The following is a 19239-nucleotide window of genomic DNA, read 5'->3' as shown; positions in this document are numbered from 1 at the left end:
ACTTTCATATTCTACATTTTATTTTAATGTTTTTTAAAAATATCTAGAAAAGCACATTGGTATTAATGTAAAAGACTGGCCTATTAAAAATGAATGCTGTTATAAAGCAATGCCTACCCATTATACCGAATGCAAAGTTGTATATCGCTATTTCAAATCAGTCTTCTTACAAAAATAAAAGATAAATGTTAAAACCACCCTCAAGGTGAACTCAACAACTGACAACAGGGATACAATCATGCAGGGTTTTTGGGGGGGAGGGGAGCAGCATGCACAAGTGCTTTTGCCACTGCCTTCTACTTCCCAGATTACTAGGAAATCCTGGCATTTTAGAGTACTCTCCCACCCAGTTACTACCCAGCCCCAACCCTGCTTAGCTTCCAATCCAGAGAAAGTCAACCAGTGGTTACCACTATGCAACAAAAGATGCAGTGAGCTTATTCAGGTATCTGTATATTTGGAAAATACATTACATTTTGGCTTTCTGTGATGAAAAACAAAACATGGGATAATCACAAGTGACTGAACTCTTTAGCAAGAATAAATGAATGTGAGATGCCTAATGTGAAAGCCATCTTAATGGGCTTACTTATATTTTTTCTTTGGTGGAATCTCTTCCAACCAGGCTGAAATACATGGCAAATCTGCATGATTTGATTTCCTAGGACTAAACTCAACTGCTTTGATGTCTGAATAAATTTTACTTAAAAATGGGGCATGTTCTAAAGGGAACTATAACCCAAAGTATTGTCCAGTGTTCTCTTAAAAAACTAAATTTTAAACTGAGCCATGGCAAGGTTGAGTCCTAATACAAGTACTTGCCAGATCCAAAATTATCAAGATCACTAAAGATTAAAACAATTCAGACTTGGAAAAAGTATTTGCAAGATCAACTCTCCTGAGGAAATACTGTCTGTAGATGACTAGTTAGAGAAGCATTTTTAAGGTGAAGAACACAGGTTGGTCCTTTTCTTCCAGACTGTGTACCACAAATAACTAACAGTGAGTAGGCAGATTAGTAAACATTTAACCTGTAATTTTTATGGGCTGGTGGTGTAGCAACATTGGATTGACCCAGCAATTATGAAGGAACTGTCATCAAGAAGAACATCTACAGTACTCTATTGGTTCTCTGCACACTGAGGAAGATAGAATTATGAACTGGAGTTCAATTTATGCCTTTTAGGGTTCTGTACAAAAACTCTCCTGAATGGAAAAAAAATTAAGTTACTCCTGATTTTGCAAGATTTATGATTTTGGAAAACTTAAAGCTATTTACTCCATATTGATAGTTGTTTGAGATTGCAATCTCTTGGGGCAGGCATACGTCAATTCTGTTACTGAGTTGTATCACAAAGTATAAAGAAGATGTTCTAGAAATAAATACTACTTGCAATATATTTAGCTTTCCATATTTTTTTTAAAAAGTGGAGCTTCTCAATCAGCTGTATTGATCTTCACCGTTCCATCCATGTTATCACTGGATAGCGCTCTGTGAGGATCTTTTTTAACTGAGTGGTATGGATTCTGTCTCTGGTTTCTACAACACAGGTGACCTGGGGAAAAAAGTGTATTAAGTTCATTAAACCGATTATAATAGCATCAGGGCTTTACAAAACAATTGATCACAATCAATTATACCACAATAATATCCTTTAGATGTGAGCAAGTCCAGCAAAGTCACCACCGAAGGTCCTCTCCAACATGGCTGTCCCTCAGATATGTGGACTTGAACAAGCTAAGCTTATCTACAACTCCTCCTTCAGGGACTTCATTTCAATTTCTCTTCAGTAGCTCAGAGATTCAGAGAAAAAGAAAGACAATTTGGGTCTCCCTGGTCCTAGTAGTAGAGTATCTTAACCACTACACTACACTGTCAAGTCTCCTTCAAATTGTGCTTAACTTCTGATTTCATGAATATATCCATTTGGCACTCTTAAGAACAGAATTGGTTTGATATTGATGGCACATAATGAATGGACCAATCTCCTAGATTTATTTCAACTTGTTGGTCTAGGCACAGCCCTGGGGATTTCTTGGTCTCTCACCAAGGGAGACAGGGTATATTACGGGTCCCACCCATTAAGGAGGTCCATGTAGTAGGACCGAGAAAAAGGCCTTCTCTGTGTTAGCTCCCTCCCTGTGAAACATCATCCCTTCAGAGATAAGATTGGCCCCCACCTTAATACTCTTCCAGAAGGTCCTTAAAGACATGGTTTTGCCAGTGGGCCTGGGGATCCCAGGTTGATGCAGAGCTCATCAAGCAGTTCATTTGAATGTATTGTTGCTACCAGTGGGGTGGAGGTAAAGTGGGTTTTGCATTTCAGATTTTATTTTTGTAAGCTGCCCGGAGTCACCATGAGTTGGGTGGCCTATAAATCTCTTTAATAAATAAATCATAAGTACCAACCAGGCCTGATCCTGATTATGAGCCCAGAAAAAGCCAGCCTGGTGCTGCTATCTGCTGACACTTAGAGCAAAAACAAGCAGTAAGTTCCCTTCGGCTGCAAACATTTTAGCCCGGTGACACAAGGTGAATATGCTCCCAGTGGGAAGACTGATCGAGAATGTTGGCTATTAATCTTCACGGCAACTCATGTACCCTCAGATGCCAGGATGGGTAAGTCCATTGGGCTACATTCTTGACCACTGTGTGACCAGATTATAGTCCTTCTAACCACCATTTTGACTTGCTTCTGCCATTCTGCCCCAACTGACATGATCTTGGCCATCACCCATGGAACCTTCTGCTTAGCTGTGGTTTTAATGAGGCAATGCACTTAATGACAGGATGCCTCAAACCTACGCCCATTAATAAATTATATCCCCTTGCAGGCATTACTCCACCTAAGATTAGAAGGGAAGTAGAAGCAGACACTGAAAGAACCAAGCAAAAGACCAGACTGACTCTCGTCACCCTTTAAACGGATAGGCTCCTCCAATTCCTTGACTTAAATCTAGAAAGAGCTTTATGGCAAGAACTAAAACCCTCAAGGGGCCCAAAGAGCAGAATCTTTCTCTCCCCCCCCCCCAAAAAAAAACAAAATTAACCTTTAAAATAATGCAACAGCTTCTTGAAACCTTTTCTGGAAAACACCTTTCTCTAGAAAAGTAAATAAATTTCCAGCATATATTTCAACAAAGTTATGTGTTTCTGATGGTTATGAAAGCTCTAAAAACTAGGACCAGTTGTGAACATCACCTATAAATATTCTTGTATGGCATGTATCCAGCAAAATAAAAATTAGACCAGTAGAAACTATTAAAATTGTATAGAGCTGGCCAAAACCACCTCAATGGAATTGAGCCAACTAGCCAAGTGAGCCAAGAAATGGATGAATAGTAAATATTCATGCAAAAGTTGGCATATATGAATTTGTCTGTTGGAAAGAAGCCAAACATGATGGTATTCAATGATTGATGGTGATCAATGTCATAGCAATGTGCAGACAGCATCCTCACATCTTCATTTCACACTTTGCGAAGACAACACCTTAGTGTATCATACAGAAGTAGTGTAAAGGGACAACAAAATATACGCTCTAAAATACAGATGGATTTACTCTGGACAAGTAGCCAGAGTTGCTTGCTACATCTTCCACTGTGGAGCAAACCTGCACCATTCTCCTTGGCACTTCCTCCATGAATTACTAATATAAATCACCCAAATCCTTGGAGCAAATTGCTTTACTGGTGTAAAATGTATGAAACGGCAACCCTCTGATTTCTTGGGAATAAGCTGCCTTGAAACCAGTAACATCCTCTGAGTAGCTACACAGAGAATCACTTTTATTATTCACATTTCTATTACCGCCCCTCTCCCTCCCAAAGGGTAATTTTAACACCCTAAAATTAGTAATGCTAATTTTATTAGTAAATAAAATTAGGTGGGATTTTATGGAATGCCTAGAACATATTCAGAGTTCATTTTTTATGGGTTGTAACCATTGCCAATCTGTATTCTGCCACTCCCAGTTGCTGCCAGTATCTTGATTTCTTTCCAAGAAAATGGATGGAGCCTAACTAATTTTACCACCTTGAGGTTTTCGCTGTGTGGTGTTAGAATAAGGGAAAAATACAGACTTAATACTGTATACCTAAGAGTGATTTAAGCCTTCTCACTCATGGACAGGATGAAAAGACAACATCACAGGGACAAGGGAGAAATTAACTATTGCTAGGATATGACTGTGGCATAGTTGGGAGTAAGTAGGAACCTATTATACTATTACTACTATCCAGCTTGCACTCCACCTTCCTGTTTCTGTAAGCATTCAAGAAAGCTTATGAAAACAAAACAGAATGCAAAATCCAAAATCAATGCAATTAAAATCAAGACACCTCAAATCAATTTCATTAAAACATTTTTGGCACAAATATATACAATGATGCAGAGAATTTTGAAACTTAATTTTCAGTTGAAACCAGAGTTTTACTAGGACTTATGGGTAAAGATTCATGGACTATTGGTTTTATACATGGTAACTGCAGCAAGGCTACTATAAGCACAAATATGGAAAAACAAAGAAATATCCTCAATGGAGGAATAGACTGTGAAGATGGTAGAACTTGCTGAATGGCTAAATCGACTTGTCTGATTAGGGAAGGAACAATAACTACTTTATAAAAGATTGGAAACCCTTTATAGCTTTGTAGCTGAAAATGGATAAAAATGAATTCAGGATTTCAGGATTTACTAATTAAAAAGGGTTGTTTATGGGGAGAATGGAACCATGATATGCAATTTGGGAAGGCGGAAATGGTAATAATCATGTTCGTAATTGCTGCAAAGAAGATTGGAAGTCGCTTCTTTAGATATTTTTCTTTTTCTTTTTCTCTTTCCTTGACTTTTACTATTTCTCACATTTTCTTCTAATATTTTCTTTGTTGCCATAGTTTTTAATCCTGTATAAAACTCTTCCCCTATATATGGCACCTCAAATCAATTTAAGAGCCAAATTCCATCACTGGTCATGTGACAATGAATTCTGTAAATTAACAGCACATGATGAAGCTTTAAATTTGTCATCTTGAATCCATGGCCAAGTTGTTTAACTGGATCTCTGAGCTGAACTGCTAGAAAGCCAGCTTCATAACTCAGAAGTGTTCCATGCAGATGTTGGCATAGCTCAGTTAAAATAATGAAATTCGACTGCGGGCTTCCCCCCTCCCCCCTCCTTACCTCACTGGTGAACAAATCAGCTCTCATGTATGAGTGTTCTTGTCTGATATCCAATATTCTGGAACAAAGAGATTTTTATGTAAGATTGTAGCTCGTTCAGTCTCAGTTGCACCCCATAGCTATGAAGTAGTAATGGAGTTTTTGGCAGCATTTGAACAAACCAGCTAACGTCAGTTAGAATAAAGAAGCATGGAAATTAAGACATTTAGGGAAAGTCTACACCAGATCCTTATGTTGCACTGTTTCTACTGCTTAGACAGTAGGATTATTTTTTAAAAGCATTTCTTGGTTTCTATGTATTTTTCTTACTGTGGAAGCTTTTTTAAAAATTGAAGTTGCTGTGTTTATATGACACCTTAAACTTTTTAGGTTAGTGACAGGGAATGACAGCAAGTAAAGGAAATGACCCATCTTAGGATGCAAAATTTCATTTCCAATGGACTACTTTCTATGCATAAGCGTATTCTAAATATGGAGGTTTATCATGTGTAAGAGTACTTGGCTTCCTACCACATCAAGATCTCCAGAAAAGACAACGTCAAGCCAGTCTCAGTTCCTGGTGACTATATGGACATATCCAGGGAGGTTTCCTGGTGATAACAGTGAATGTTCTTTTGTTTTATTCAATCCTTTCAACCTAATATACAGGTCAGTAGATTATGCTGCCCATCCAAGTCAGGCTACATTCATTCTAGACTACCTGGCTTCCTCGCGAGCCAAGGTCTCCAGTAGCTTTGCAATATCTCCTGGACAATCAGTGACCATGATAGTGAATTTGCATACTCTGTTATCAAGAGTAAGGGCATGATCCATGCACTGCCGCATCAGAGAGAGTTCCATGTTTCCACTGCACACAGCAACAGCCACTCTGAAGCAAGGGGAGAAAATGAAACAAACTTTTTCCCTTTGGGAAGATACATTTCTTGTTTTATATACTTAATACTTCAAACAAAGGGTTTTGGATATAGCATCCCTTACACATGTCAAGTCCGTGAAGTGGCTGGCCCAACACAAATCAGTCTTTCAATTAGGAAAGTATGTAACAACATTCTTGCCCCAATATCTGCGAAGAGCTTCTACTAGAGCTTGTTTTGACCAATTAGACTATGGTAAGATATGGGAGGTTCCAAGGAGTTCCATACGAAGGAAGATTCTGTATCTGTGGCATCTCAGCTGTTGAAGATACCACACGTACCTTATCTGACTGCAAATTATACTCTGCGGAAAGGACTGACCACTTAGATTTATATTTAAAAACAAAAAATACTGGAGCAACCAGCAGAACACTTTTATTTTTTACAGGGTAAGAACCAGCTCATTGCCAGCAAGACTGCACTCTTCATATCAAAGGCAATCTTGAAGAGGACAGATTACTTAGATCAGATTGGAGTTGACTGTAGGAGTGACGGTTTGATATGAATTTGTATTGCAGTTTTATTTGTATCTACTCATTTTTAAGTGTATGTTTATAATGGCTTTTATTTTATTTCATATTTGATATGGTCAAAAGACTAAATCAATGAAGTATCTATCTATATACTTAATAGGATCAAGGATCACAATATACCATATGGTCCCCTTTTGCAATCTGTAATAACAGCCTCCTACTAAATGCACATTTTACAAGCCTCCAATATTTGTTGATCTTTGTCTCCATATCTACCCAGCTCCTTCCATTCTTCCACATTTATTGGATTATAATTATCATCCTGGGCATGTTGGCTCAACTACCAGAAGCATACGAAGCTGGGGAAAACTAGTCTCCAGGTAAAAATTAGTTTGATTTTCATTCCTTTAATATGAATCTTGGACAACATGAGTGGGATGGACTAAAATCTTTGTCCCCCTTGACTCATTCCAGGTGAGGATAGGATAGTCTTTCACCCATTATTTTTTAGGAGGAGCATTCATAAACAAAACCAGCACAGGAATTATTTTATACCAACTGTGAGGTAGACAATGTCAACCTAGCAAGGAGTGAAGGGCATCATCTTGAAGTTTTGCACTCAAGAAGTCTGCAAGAATGGACAGCAGCCCCTTTTCAGGATAAACTTCCTACTTAGGAATTATACCAGTTTCTTACTTCATACAGCTGCCTTGCTGACTCCTCAATACATGGGCAAATGGAGCAAAGCAGAAGCAACTTCAAGTCACATCCACGTAGCTCCCCCTTGAAATTCCTGGTGGGACATGGCCAGTCTCCAAATACTGCTAATTTCAGAGCCATCTGACCCACCTGCCACTAACTCAGGGATGGAGAAAGTAGGAAGCATTTCCAGCATTTTTCCTGCAGAGTCCAACTAGAGAGCAATTGTCGTAGCAAACTGCATCTGCTCACTTCACTAGAGCATCAAGCCAGTCCAAGGATTTAATTTATCCTTTTAGGAACAAATCTCAAGAACCACAAAGCCTGTAAGGGAGGATACATTTCAAGGTTCCATAAACTTGGATGGGGGGAAAAAATGACTTGATTTTTACTATTTTATTCTATGCATTTAAACAGGTATTTTTGAGAATGATCCATAGGTTTCATCAGACTCTCAAAGGGGCCCATGGCACAAAAAGAGTAAGGACTCCTGTCATTAGGGATTTTTAAAGGATTTCTAACATGCAGGATCCCAATAACGCTAAAACTAAAGTATCATGTCTAAGATATACACTCAAAAAAGTATTCCTGAAATGAATCAGCAGGTGGACTTCACATTTCCAGACTGTGCTTTAAAATGATCCCAAACCAAAGTCATTGTTCTGGAATGTCCCATCAAGTGGACAACTACAATGACCTAAACTCAGATGGATTCCTTTTATAGAATCAAGAAAATCTGAGAAAATTAGCCCCCGCCTTCAACCAGCTTTCCTCCATCAACCCAGAGCCCCCCTTTCTTGGGGGAGACGGGCAGTAATAGAAGTTTGAAGAATAAATAAATAAACTTCAAGAGAAGCAGTAGCTTGAAGCAGGAGATGCATTGCTGTTGTCTTGGAAATAACTGTCCCTTTGCTTTCTGGATATTGAGCTTGACTAACAGAGTGTGTCCAAGCAGTTTTTCTGGTGAGAACAAGAAAGTACGTTTTTCTTGTCTGAGACTTCTTGGTAGCCTCTCAACTAAACATTGGCCAAACCTGGCCCTGCTGGGCTTTTGAGATCAGCCAAGGTGTGCTAGGAGTTGCCAACCAAATTGCAGAAAGGTAAATCTCCATTGAGTCAAACTGAACTCCTTCTGGGATTTTTTTTCAATTCTGCAGTCTAGCATATAGCCCTGAAATTCTTTGGGTGCCTCCAGTCCAAGTAATAATATATCCAATATATTAATATTATACAAAACTGAGCTGTTGGATAGTTCTGTACCTTTTGCCTTTTAACTCTGGCAGCTTCCCGGACACTAGAGCAGCCAGTCCAATGGCTCCTTCTGCATCAACGACAGCACGCTCATATTCCAAGAACCTCAGCATAGAAATCAAAATGTCCTCTTTGCTGAAGGAGAAGAGGAGCAGTGTCAAACAGAGGGCTGCTACACACATGCAAATACAACACTTGACTTCTTAATTATTCAAAATATTGTACTGAACAGAACAACAAGTGAATTGAAAAGGCTAATCTTTGTCTTGCCTAATATCAAAAGGCCCCGGCTCATTTTTGTAATTTTAAATAAATGGATCTTGCTTCAGTCATGTTCCACCTATGTTTCTCCTTCATCCCATCAAGGATTGTTCAAGGGTCCACCTCTCTGCTACTGAAGGTGACACACACAGACTCTGCCTATGTCACAATGAGCATGAAAAAGCCAATAGTGGTCAAATTCAAAGCAATGGGGCAAAATTAGGCCTCGGGCAGTGAAATTGGTGAAGACATCAAAGGAGACAAGTTCAATGTGAGCATTGTTTTTCAAAAAATGGTTCCACTGAATTACATCTTTGATTTTCCAAGTTCATGTTAAAATAACTATGCAGATCTATCTGGAAGTTCTTGCAGTGAAGTCAGAAGCCTGGTAGCTATTAACATATACAACCCAGCCACTAAACATCTAATATGAATACTTGACCAGCCCAGAGTGAAACAAAAGGTAGAAATCTAAAAACTGCCAGGACAAAAAAGAGTAGTTTTATCTAGATGGCATATGTGGGAAGGAGGACAGTCTGGCTTTATATGAAAGGGTTTTTCAAAAGAGTTTTACTAAGCTAGTTAAAATAGTTTAAGCATTACAGAACACTTGGGCAAACACTTCCCAGTGTGTCATGAAAGCCTCACACTACAGACTTATCAAGAAATACACTGTTATTTCACCTTCCATTGTCTGATAATCCAATCTTTATTACATTGGACTGTATCATGTACATCAAAGGCACTTGCCGGCCTTTGCTTACACAAAAGGGTTGGGGGAATTCTTTGAGTCCCTCCCCCCCAGTTAATTTCCCTACACTGTATAGATCCTGAATAGATTCCTTCCTCCTGTCCTGCTGGGTGGGCTGCGGGGGTTGGCTTCATTTTCCAAAGGCCTTTTTGGGTGTGTACATTTTGCATAACTTGTCTGCACCTGGTTTAAGACTTAATGGCTGGCTGGCATCTGGCTTGATTCGTAGATGGATCTATGAATCCCTGGGACTACAACACAATCAATATTTTAGACTGCCCAAGCAGTCAGAGTAGATGTGAGAAATTCCAATTAGGATGTCCAAAATGCCTGGAACCACACAATGCTTTTCAACCTGATGTCCTATAGATGCAATGGATTTTAACTCCAGGTCCCCTGCGGATTATGGGTCTTGACCCAGTATCTTGAAGAATGCCACACTGGAGGAAGGCTTTGTGGTAGTTAAGTGTCCTTCTCCAAGCAGCTCTGTGGTCTGAGCTTAAAGGAATTATATTCATGTATAGCATAGACAGCTTGCCATTTTCCAAATTGGAAAGGACTTGCACTCACAACTGTGAAAGCGGTTCAGAACTGAAATTCAGATGTGGGGTAGTCAAGGTTAAAGGACAAGTTACATAAGCAGGGTGCAGCTAACCACAAGTGGCATATGCATACTTAAAATGCAAGGTTAGTAACTAGAAAAGGGCAGGGATCATGCACTTAGTAGGATCCACATGCACCTCCCAGAAGAATAGGGAAAAATCACCAATGTTCTGTTCCTTGGAACCAAGAAATCCTTTGCTTCTTCTCACTCCAGTATTTCTGGATATGAATCAAGCACCTCCCAATTAGAACCTCCCTGATGTCGATCTCTTCCTTTAAACTCAGATCTATTTTCTACTCAAGTCAGAAAATCCACTCTGAATTGGATCTTAAGATCACCTGGAGTTGCCCAGGAAAGTAACCATCCCAAATGCTAGTTCTCATCAAAGTAGGCATTGCCCTTACATACCTCACTGTTACAACTTTATCAACCCCGTTCCCCGTCAGTTGCAAAGAGTTGGGGCCAAAACATCCACTCACTTCTGAAATACCAAATGACACAAAGACAAACCAGGAATACATTAATGGTTTTAACTACTGGTTATAAATAAATTCTGAATCAATGTGCAAAGCTTGACTACTTTGTAATCTATGTTAGAATTCAGGAAAGGCTTTTTGTAATGTCAAGAAAAGGCAAGTTTCTTTCAAGTTGTCACTGGTTGTTCTACCGAGACTGAGGATAATGGCATGGGACCAGGTTACCTGAGGGACTGCCTCTTCCCCATTACATCAACCTGTCCCACCCGATCGTGCAGAGAGGACATGCTACGGACCCCGCCTGTAAAAGAATTTCATCTGGCAGGGTCCAGGAAGCGGGCCTTCTCCACAGTAGCTCCCGCCCTGTGGAACATGCTCCCGGAGGTGAGACTGGCCCCATCGCTCCTGGCCTTTTGGCAGAGTCTGAAGACCCGGTTCTGCGGCCTCGCTTGGGGTGAAGAGGGGAATAGAGTTACATGGGGATGGTTGTTATCGACCACTCCTCCCACACTTGGACTGTTTTAGATGTTTCATTGCTTGGATTTTTTATTCTTTATTCCTATTTATAGTATTTTTACTGTATTTTATTTCTTGTATTATTGTGATGGTTTTAATCACTTGTTGTAAACCGCCCAGAGGCCTCCGACAGGAGATGGGCGGGGATAAATAAGATAAAATAAATAAGGACTAGTCAAAAGAGCAACCCAAAGCAGGACACAGGATGGGACACTAAGGCAAAAGGATTAGAAGAACCAGAGGGGTAAGAAGATGGAGATCTAGAAACAGGAACTGGGAAGATGGAAAAAATGGATACAGCTTCCTAGATTTAATAGCTGAGGATCACATTTTGAAGCAGCCACCAACAGCACTGCTATAAATCCATAGCAACAAGGTTGATGCAAAATATTCTGGCTGTGTTCCTTGGAGTGATGACGCTTTCACAAAGGAATTTAGTGTTTTATAAACTGTTTTTCTACCTGACTTTTAGGCACACACAGAGGGGGAAGGTTATGAAAGGGTGTCTTGGGATAAGAGACTAAGCCTTAGGAAGACAGATGGAAGGAGCTGGACACATTAAACCTTGTTTGAGGGAACTAGAATTCTCTTCAACTCCCTGATAGAAATCACAGGAGGTATAAATTACAGCTCCAGGGCAGGACATGGGAAAGCAGATTCCAAGGGAATATGATGAGAAAACACGTCCCAACGGGAAGAGCAACTGCAAGCGGAACTGGAAAGCTATCACTTGGGGAGAGTTTAATGAGATTCCTGCCCTGAGCAGAAGTGGTACTCCAGGACCTCAACAGCCCCTCCAAACCAACTTTGGGTTTCTGTGATCCAGCTGTAGCCCAAGGTAAGTTGATGAGAGCTGCAGTTACTAAAAATGCTACCACATCAGAATGTTTAGAACATCAATTGCAGGCTGTGCAGAGTTCATTTTCCCATATTTAGTCTTTTGCACGTTTCCATATTCAAAAGCAATCTCAAACGGGTACTACTAAAATAGGGTAAAAGTGGGCAATCTACTTTCTTTCCCATTCACAGCAAGACAAGACGCAAACCACCTACAGAGGCTCTAATCAAGAATTATCCTTTTTTTCATTTTTTAAGAAGGATGCTATGGAAATGAAATGCTTTATATAATACTGTAGCATAAAATGTTATTTTTGCTCTTTTCCATCAGTAAACGGGTATTGAATCAGTAATAGGCCTTTTAGCTATCCTACTTAATTGGCCTAAAGTGGCGCTTGAAATCAAATTATCACTCAAAACCAGAGACTGCTATGGGAAATGACCAGTTTCTGCAAGCTAAGCCAGCATTTGCTATATGAAATCAGCAGTCCCTGCAACTCTTTCTGGTAGGAAATCAAAAATCTAAAACTGAGCTGTTTCTGCCTTTCAAAGAAGAGTTTGCAACAGGCAATCTCCACTCTCTACAACTCAAACTAGAGTTTGCTATAGAACATCAGAAAAAAAATTCCTTTCCTCCTTTTTTGCTACATTATTTTTTCTTTTTCTTCTTCTATTTTCTTTCCTTTTCTGCCCTCCCTTTTTTTTCTAGCTTGTATCTGTATAATTAGAATGTTGAATAAAATTATCTTAAAAAAAGAAAAACATCACAGAACCTTCTATGCTAAGCTAAAGCTTCATTTCTGCCGCTCCAACAATAACAAGTCTGTCCATTTTAAACAAAGCTTCGCAGTTTCTGCAATTTAAGCAAGTATTTAGTCTAAAAATCCTGCCTTTCTACCCCCCAAATCAGCATTTTAACACCCGCGATCAACAACTTCAACCCTGCTCGTCTCGCAGGCTCAGAATTTATACTTTACAGACGACGCCCCTCTTCTTCGCGCACCAGTCAGGAAGCAGCTGGGGCGGCGCCCTATCCTAAGGATTTACAGCTGTAGAGTCCCGCCACAGAAGGCTGCGCTTCTTGCGCCCTTAAAGCTACATTGTGTTTTTTTGAAGGCTGACCAAAATGGGTGCATCCGGCGAAACTCGCTCTCCTTTTTGAGAGGAAGGGGCTGGAAGATGAAATACTTGAGCAGCCTCTCTGCAAACTTTTTTTCTCCCACCACTGTAAATCCCCCTGAAGTTGCTTCGTGTGTTTATCTTCCTTAAAACAAAACTTCATGAAACTGGCGGCTTGTGACTCTTCTAGTTGCTGCAGAAAACTAGCATTTGCCTTTAAAAACCCTTCTTTCTCCAAAGACTTAAGTTGAAAGTTATACTATGTGCCTGCCCTAGTATTTATTTATACATTTTTCGGTTAATCAGCTTAGCTAATAGATTTTTTAAATGCTGCCAAACAGACAAACAGTTTGTTTTCAGGCAGACAGCTGCCTGCCCTCCCTACTGAAAAACATCGTGCAGTTTAAAGAGCCAGTTTTTCCTTCTTAATTGCTCTGGTGTTGAAAGAAAATAAAAAGAAAGGCATGAAAAGACAAGAGGGTCGAACGAAAGGGGGAGTGCTGCTGGTGATCCAAGACCAGTTGTCTATTAAACACCTTGCAGGGCCATCCACAGCCCTTTGACCACATGGGAGCTGCTGCCATCTTGACTCTTTTGACCCCTCCACCCCACCCCCAAGGATACCTCTGTAGTTTGTTTAACCTCCCAGGGTTGACAACCCCTCACATTCTCTGTATTTTAGTTATGAGACAATCTCTGCCAAGAGAATGCCAGCAAATGCTAATGCATGTTTTTGCAGCAACCGATTTGCAGATTAGTCCTGTGATGGCTGTTTAAAAATTATGCAATGAAGTGTCCTCTTTGCAGAAGATTAAACTCTTAGGAGGGTAGGTTAGGCAACATTTGTGTGACAGAAGCTCTTTCTCTGAAAATATCAAGGTATAAATATATATCCATGATCTAATGTCAGTTTTTTGTATATACCCCGAGATACTGTCAAAGGCATTTTTTAAAGAAAGAAAAACTGTGGCTCAGCTTAGCAATGGCTGATCCTATTATCCAATTTCAACTGTAGGAGGATAAAATCAGAATTACTCCAAATATCAGTTAAACATACAATTCTTAAATGTGTTGCTCTTGTTTTTATAACATGGTGTGAGCAAAAGCTTTGCCAGTGGCAAACTGCAATAAAAACTCTGATTAATTGCTTTGCCTAGCCATCTCATCATGAAAAGGCACCTTCTTTTATGACTTACAATTATATTATGTACGTAAATTGTCTTTAGGTCTTTCGCCACTGCTGAGTTGCAATGCTCTTCACCCATTCTTCATTTGGCAGAAATCTCTACCAGCATGAAATTTGCTTTCCCAGTTGCCAGTTTCTCTCCAGCCTCAATGCCTCTCTTCCCAGTCCCTCCAGTCTCCTGATTTCCCTCCAAAGTCATGGAGGACAAAACCTAACGAAACTTACACACCTTCAGACTGTCCTTGGATGGGGCTGGAAGAAGAGAGAAAAATCTGTGCAAGCGATGCTGAGCTTGTCTTACACATGGGTTGGGGAGTGGGATGAAGACCACATTGTGTGTACACAAAGGAGGTTCTCAGAAATGTTTTCACAATGGTTAAGGTCAAGAAGGAAGAGGCCCAAATCTCTTACCTCTGTAAAACTGAGGGCAGCTGTAGGCCTGATCTTCAACCGGTTGTCCCATCTTTAAGGACTGCTGTCCTACAGGGACGTTCTCCAGTGCTACACCCTGAGAAAGAGGCAACAAATAGGAACAGTGCTTGAGTTGAGTTCATACCTATTGCATCTGCAAACCTCAGCATCTTATTCATTTCCACAGGTTTCCAAATATTCTATATTAAGAATACTCTTTCCTCTTCCGGTCTGGGACCTCTTTGGGTCTGCTGCAGAAACTCTGTCCTGGGCAGAGAACGGTGGGAGATATTTGGGGGGACACGGTCTGCACAGGAATAGACTCTGCATCATTATGGGTAAAATTAAAAGTGTAAAGAACCAGTGTGGTGGTATGGTTAAAGTGCTAGACCTGTGGTGGGGAGATCCAGATTCACCTCCATCTTCTGCCATGGAATTCACCAGGATCTTTGAAGTCAGGACTTCTTTCTCAGCCCAAGATATCCCTCAGGACTTTTGCTGTAAGGATAAAATAGTTACTATATCTGGGCTGCAAAAGATGGATGACCGTAGAGGGTAGCAAACAACTTTTTGTTGTCATCTAGTGATCTTTCAGATTTTTGCAGTCTAGATATAGGAACTCTAATCAGGAGACCTGTAAAGATGGAGTGCAAATGTTTTGTTAGATTTTCTGCAAATGGACATTTTAAAGATTCCCCATACAATAGTCAGTTCTAAGATGGTATCCTTCTCTCAGTTCCCTATGCTTGGTGGCATTTGAGAACCACTGTGGAGTAATGGTGAAGGTTTAGGACTAGGACTGGAGAGACCCAGGTTCAAGCCTATCTTAAGCCAGGGAAACTCACTGGGTGACTTTAGACTAGTCACTGTCTCTCAGCCTAGCCTATGTCACAGTGTTGTTGATGTGGAGATAAAATAAGAAGATATTCTTCATGGAAGCCACCTTCTGCTCCTAGAGGAAAACTGGGATGTAAGTTTAACAATAAATGTGTGTAACTTGAGTAAGCATGTCACATGAGCATAGTCACTTTGAGCCATAGAATGAGATCTTTGAAAAAGATACACACACCTGCATACCCACCATTTGAGGATTAGGAATTTCAGCAATCGCTTTGCAGGATCAAAACAGTCTACACTACTTTGAAGAAGGTTATTTAAGAGATCCCCATGTTCAAAAACTGGGGAAATCTGTGCTAACAGTTCTGCTTCCTTGTTTTAATCTTGTGTTCAGCCCATACTTCAAAAACATGAAGGAAAGGAAGATGGCCCTATTTTCTGTTATCCTGTTAAGTCTAGTGTCTTTCTACTCCTTGGTTCGGTGAATGAACTGAGTTTGACCCAAGAGTGAAACCTGAAGCAAAGGTTTCAAAATGCATACACAAAGAAAGCAAAGGTATACAGATGCTTACAACCACAAAGACATGTTGGTTCAGATGTTTCAAGACAGTGGAGTTGCTGGCCAGCAGTCCACTGGGAGTCCCTGCTGGTAATATCACTGCATCCAGTTTGGGCACCTGTTCGTAGATCTCCAAACCCATGGTCCCCAGCCCTGATAGATAGATAGCACTATCATCTCTGAAGACACAAGCAGAAAGAAAAGATTTGCTATTTAACAAAGAGCAATACTCCATTATTTACCTTCCCAATGTAGCCACCTGTTCCCTTAACCCACCTCCTTCTGCCTTTCTTTTGGCTCTTTCTGCACAGACAAGGTCACTAATGTAGTATGTCTCACCATAACCTGGTTGGGCCCTGGGGTGGGGGGTTCCCCACTTGGAAATGTACCCACCCAGGTTTTGGATTTTGAATCAGCTACCTGTGGGGGAAGGAGTGGCTGTTGTTATCCATGAGTCCTTGTGGATTCTCAGAGGGTCCACTCCACGGACAAACAAAGTGAGGTTATCTGGTTGAAGTCAGGCCTAAGGTTGCTGCTGGTGTACAGTCCTCCCTGCTGCCCAGCATCATCCCTGCCTGAGCTGCTGGATTCTGTCCCTGGACTGGAGATAGAGTCCTCAAGGCTGAGATTCTGAGGGATTTCAATCTACCATCTAGTGGTATTGAGTCTGAGGAGCTCAGGAATTTGTGATTTCCCTGGCAACCATGGACCTCACTCAGATCACCAATTATCTGTTTTTTGTCTCAGGGTAGTTGCAACGTAGTGGACAGTTCACTTCTCTGATTGCCTTCCAGCACACTGGTATCACCCTTCCCCATGGGGAGACAGGACCTATTTGATTGGCCTGCCAGGCAGTTAATGGAGCCGAGTTTCCAGAGAGAGCTTGGGATTTTCCCCAAGGATTTGGTGGGTGTTTTAGCAAGGCCTTAGTCACTGCCTGAAATGGGCAGGTGGCTGAGGCCATGGACCACACATCCCTTAAGTGGCTTCTCCCTGTGCGTTGATCCTGGGGTGCCTCTTGGTTTACTGAGTTGCTCCTTCCTTCCTCTAAGGAAGACTCAGAGTGAGTCTGACTGAACATGGGAAAGGGCCCATATTAGGGATTATCTATATAACCCTGGGCTGGCCAAGTGAGGATGTCGATTTTCAGTCCCAGTGCCTGGAGACTGTGTGGGCCTGGATCAGGAGGAACTCAATCCTACCAAGACAGAGTGGCTATGGATATTAGGGCCACCTGGATCAGGGATATTTCTTCTCTATCCTTGGGTGGGATTGCACTCCCCCATTCATGAGTGATGCATAATCTGGGGGTCCTCCTGGATTTATAGCTCTTGCTCGATGGCTAGGGGAGCCTTTGCACAGCTTTATCTGGTGCACCAGTTATACCCTTTTCTAGATGGTGAGGGCATTCATGCTGTGGTCACCTCACAGTTTGACTACTGCAATGTAGTCTACATGTGGATGCCCTTGAAGAACACCCAGAAACTTCAGTTGGTCCAGAATGCAGTGGCATGGGCAATGATGGGCCTGCCCCAATATGTCCAAGTAACATCCCTGCTTTGGGACCTGCACTGGTGGTTGGTTTTCTTCTGGCTGTGATTCAAGGTGGTGGTCATTACCTCTAAATCCCTACATGGCATATGGCCTTGTTATTTAGGGACTGCCTCTTTCCCTTAGTATCTGCATAGCCAATTGGTTCTGAAATGGTTGGCATGCTCTGGGTTTCTTTGATTAAACAATATCTGGACCATGGAAGCAAGACTTCTGTACTGTAGCACCTGCTGTCTGGAAAGAAGTTCCTCCCAAGATCTGGGTGGCCCTCAACCTTACGTTTGCAGGACCTTGAAGTTACTTGTAGGCATTTGGCTATGGTGGTTGAACCCCTTCTGAGTTGTATGTGTATGTTTTCACTGTTGGGCAGTTTTGTCATCTTTGTAGAGAATAAAGAGGATGGCCTGGAGGGGGAGAGGGAGAACTGTTACCAAAGAGATGAAAAACAAAACATAAATTAACTCCAGGATATGTAGAAAGCATGCACAAATGTCTCAGACAGAAACCTCTCTAATTCACATGGTTATAAAAGAGAGAAAAGGGGGAGCAAAATCAGACTTGCAAGATTATGTTACTATAGCCAATCTAAACAAAGGTAATCTTTAGTCTTCTGTGGTGTTTATTTCTTGGTCCACCTTGTAGGGCTGACAATCTTTTTGCTCCTTTGTGATTAATTAACTTTAATTAACAGTTAATAATTCAATTAATATAAATTTTGCCTTACTCTCTTTGGTAGTGTGGCTTCTGTTATGTATATCTACAATTTGTTTGTATATTATAGGTAAAGGTTTCCTTTGACATTAAGTCCAGTCCTGTCCTAACAGTCAGGAATCACGCTGAGACAAGGAGCAGGTCTCTAGTGTTTATTACTGCTACATAAGACAGAATCCTAACAAACTGAAGAAGCGTGGGAAAACCCAGACAGATAAACCCCAAAAGTTAAGGCGGGTCTGATCTGTGTCTCTTTGAAAGGCTGCTTAATTCCTCAGTACTACACATGCGTTTCCCCCCCTGGATAGAGGCCCCCTCCTGCTCACCATCAGTACTCATGACAAGTTGTGTCTGACTCTAGGGGGCGGTGCTCATCTCCGTTTCAAAGCCGAAGAGCCGGCGTTTGTCCATAGACACTTCTATGGTCATGTGGCCAGCATGACTAAATGGAACACCATTACCTGCCTGCCGAAGCGGTAGCTATTAATCTACTCACATTTGCATGTTTTTGAACTGCTAGGTTGGCAGGAGCTGGGACTAGCAACGGGAGCTCACCCCGTCACGTGGATTCAAACCATCAACCTTCCTGTTGGCAAGCTCAGCAGCTCAGTGGTTTAACCTGCAGCGCCACCGCGTCCCTTTTGTATATTATAGTTACACCCTAATTTTCATTTAGGAGCTCAAGACAATGTGTACAACTCTTCCTCTTCCTATTTTTATTTTATTTTTACTACTTTAGCTTATACACCACTCAACTTTTCACTCCATTTTTATATATTAAAATATAAAACATCGATTATATAACAACAGGAAGCCCCTGAGAGGTCACTATTTGTGCAGTGAGACCTTTGGGTTCCTGAAATGCCTTCCTGCATAGAGTTTTCATAACTCTTCAAAAGTA

The 19239-nt window shown here is 41.0% G+C and overlaps 1 protein-coding gene across 1 annotated transcript in view; it reads right to left on the bottom strand.

Moving 5' to 3' along the window:
• Window positions 1-370: 370 nt before the first annotated feature.
• The window catches only part of LOC134500390 (L-threonine ammonia-lyase-like), a 31376-nt gene continuing 12507 nt past the window's right edge, over window positions 371-19239 (bottom strand). The window contains exons 5-11 of the mRNA XM_063307699.1: window positions 16090-16255; window positions 14681-14777; window positions 10544-10616; window positions 8529-8654; window positions 5883-6050; window positions 5183-5240; window positions 371-1556 (exon numbers count right to left, since the gene is read on the bottom strand). Of these exons, the coding sequence (XP_063163769.1) occupies window positions 1458-1556; window positions 5183-5240; window positions 5883-6050; window positions 8529-8654; window positions 10544-10616; window positions 14681-14777; window positions 16090-16255 (787 nt within the window). The 3' untranslated portion in view covers window positions 371-1457. The remainder of the gene's footprint in view (window positions 1557-5182; window positions 5241-5882; window positions 6051-8528; window positions 8655-10543; window positions 10617-14680; window positions 14778-16089; window positions 16256-19239) is intronic.

The sequence above is a fragment of the Candoia aspera genome, chromosome 6 (genome assembly GCF_035149785.1).
Source record: "Candoia aspera isolate rCanAsp1 chromosome 6, rCanAsp1.hap2, whole genome shotgun sequence".
NCBI classification, from domain to species: Eukaryota; Metazoa; Chordata; class Lepidosauria; order Squamata; family Boidae; genus Candoia; species Candoia aspera.
The sequence above is the reverse complement of the archived record's forward strand: the minus strand, read 5'-3'. Positions and strand labels throughout refer to the sequence as shown.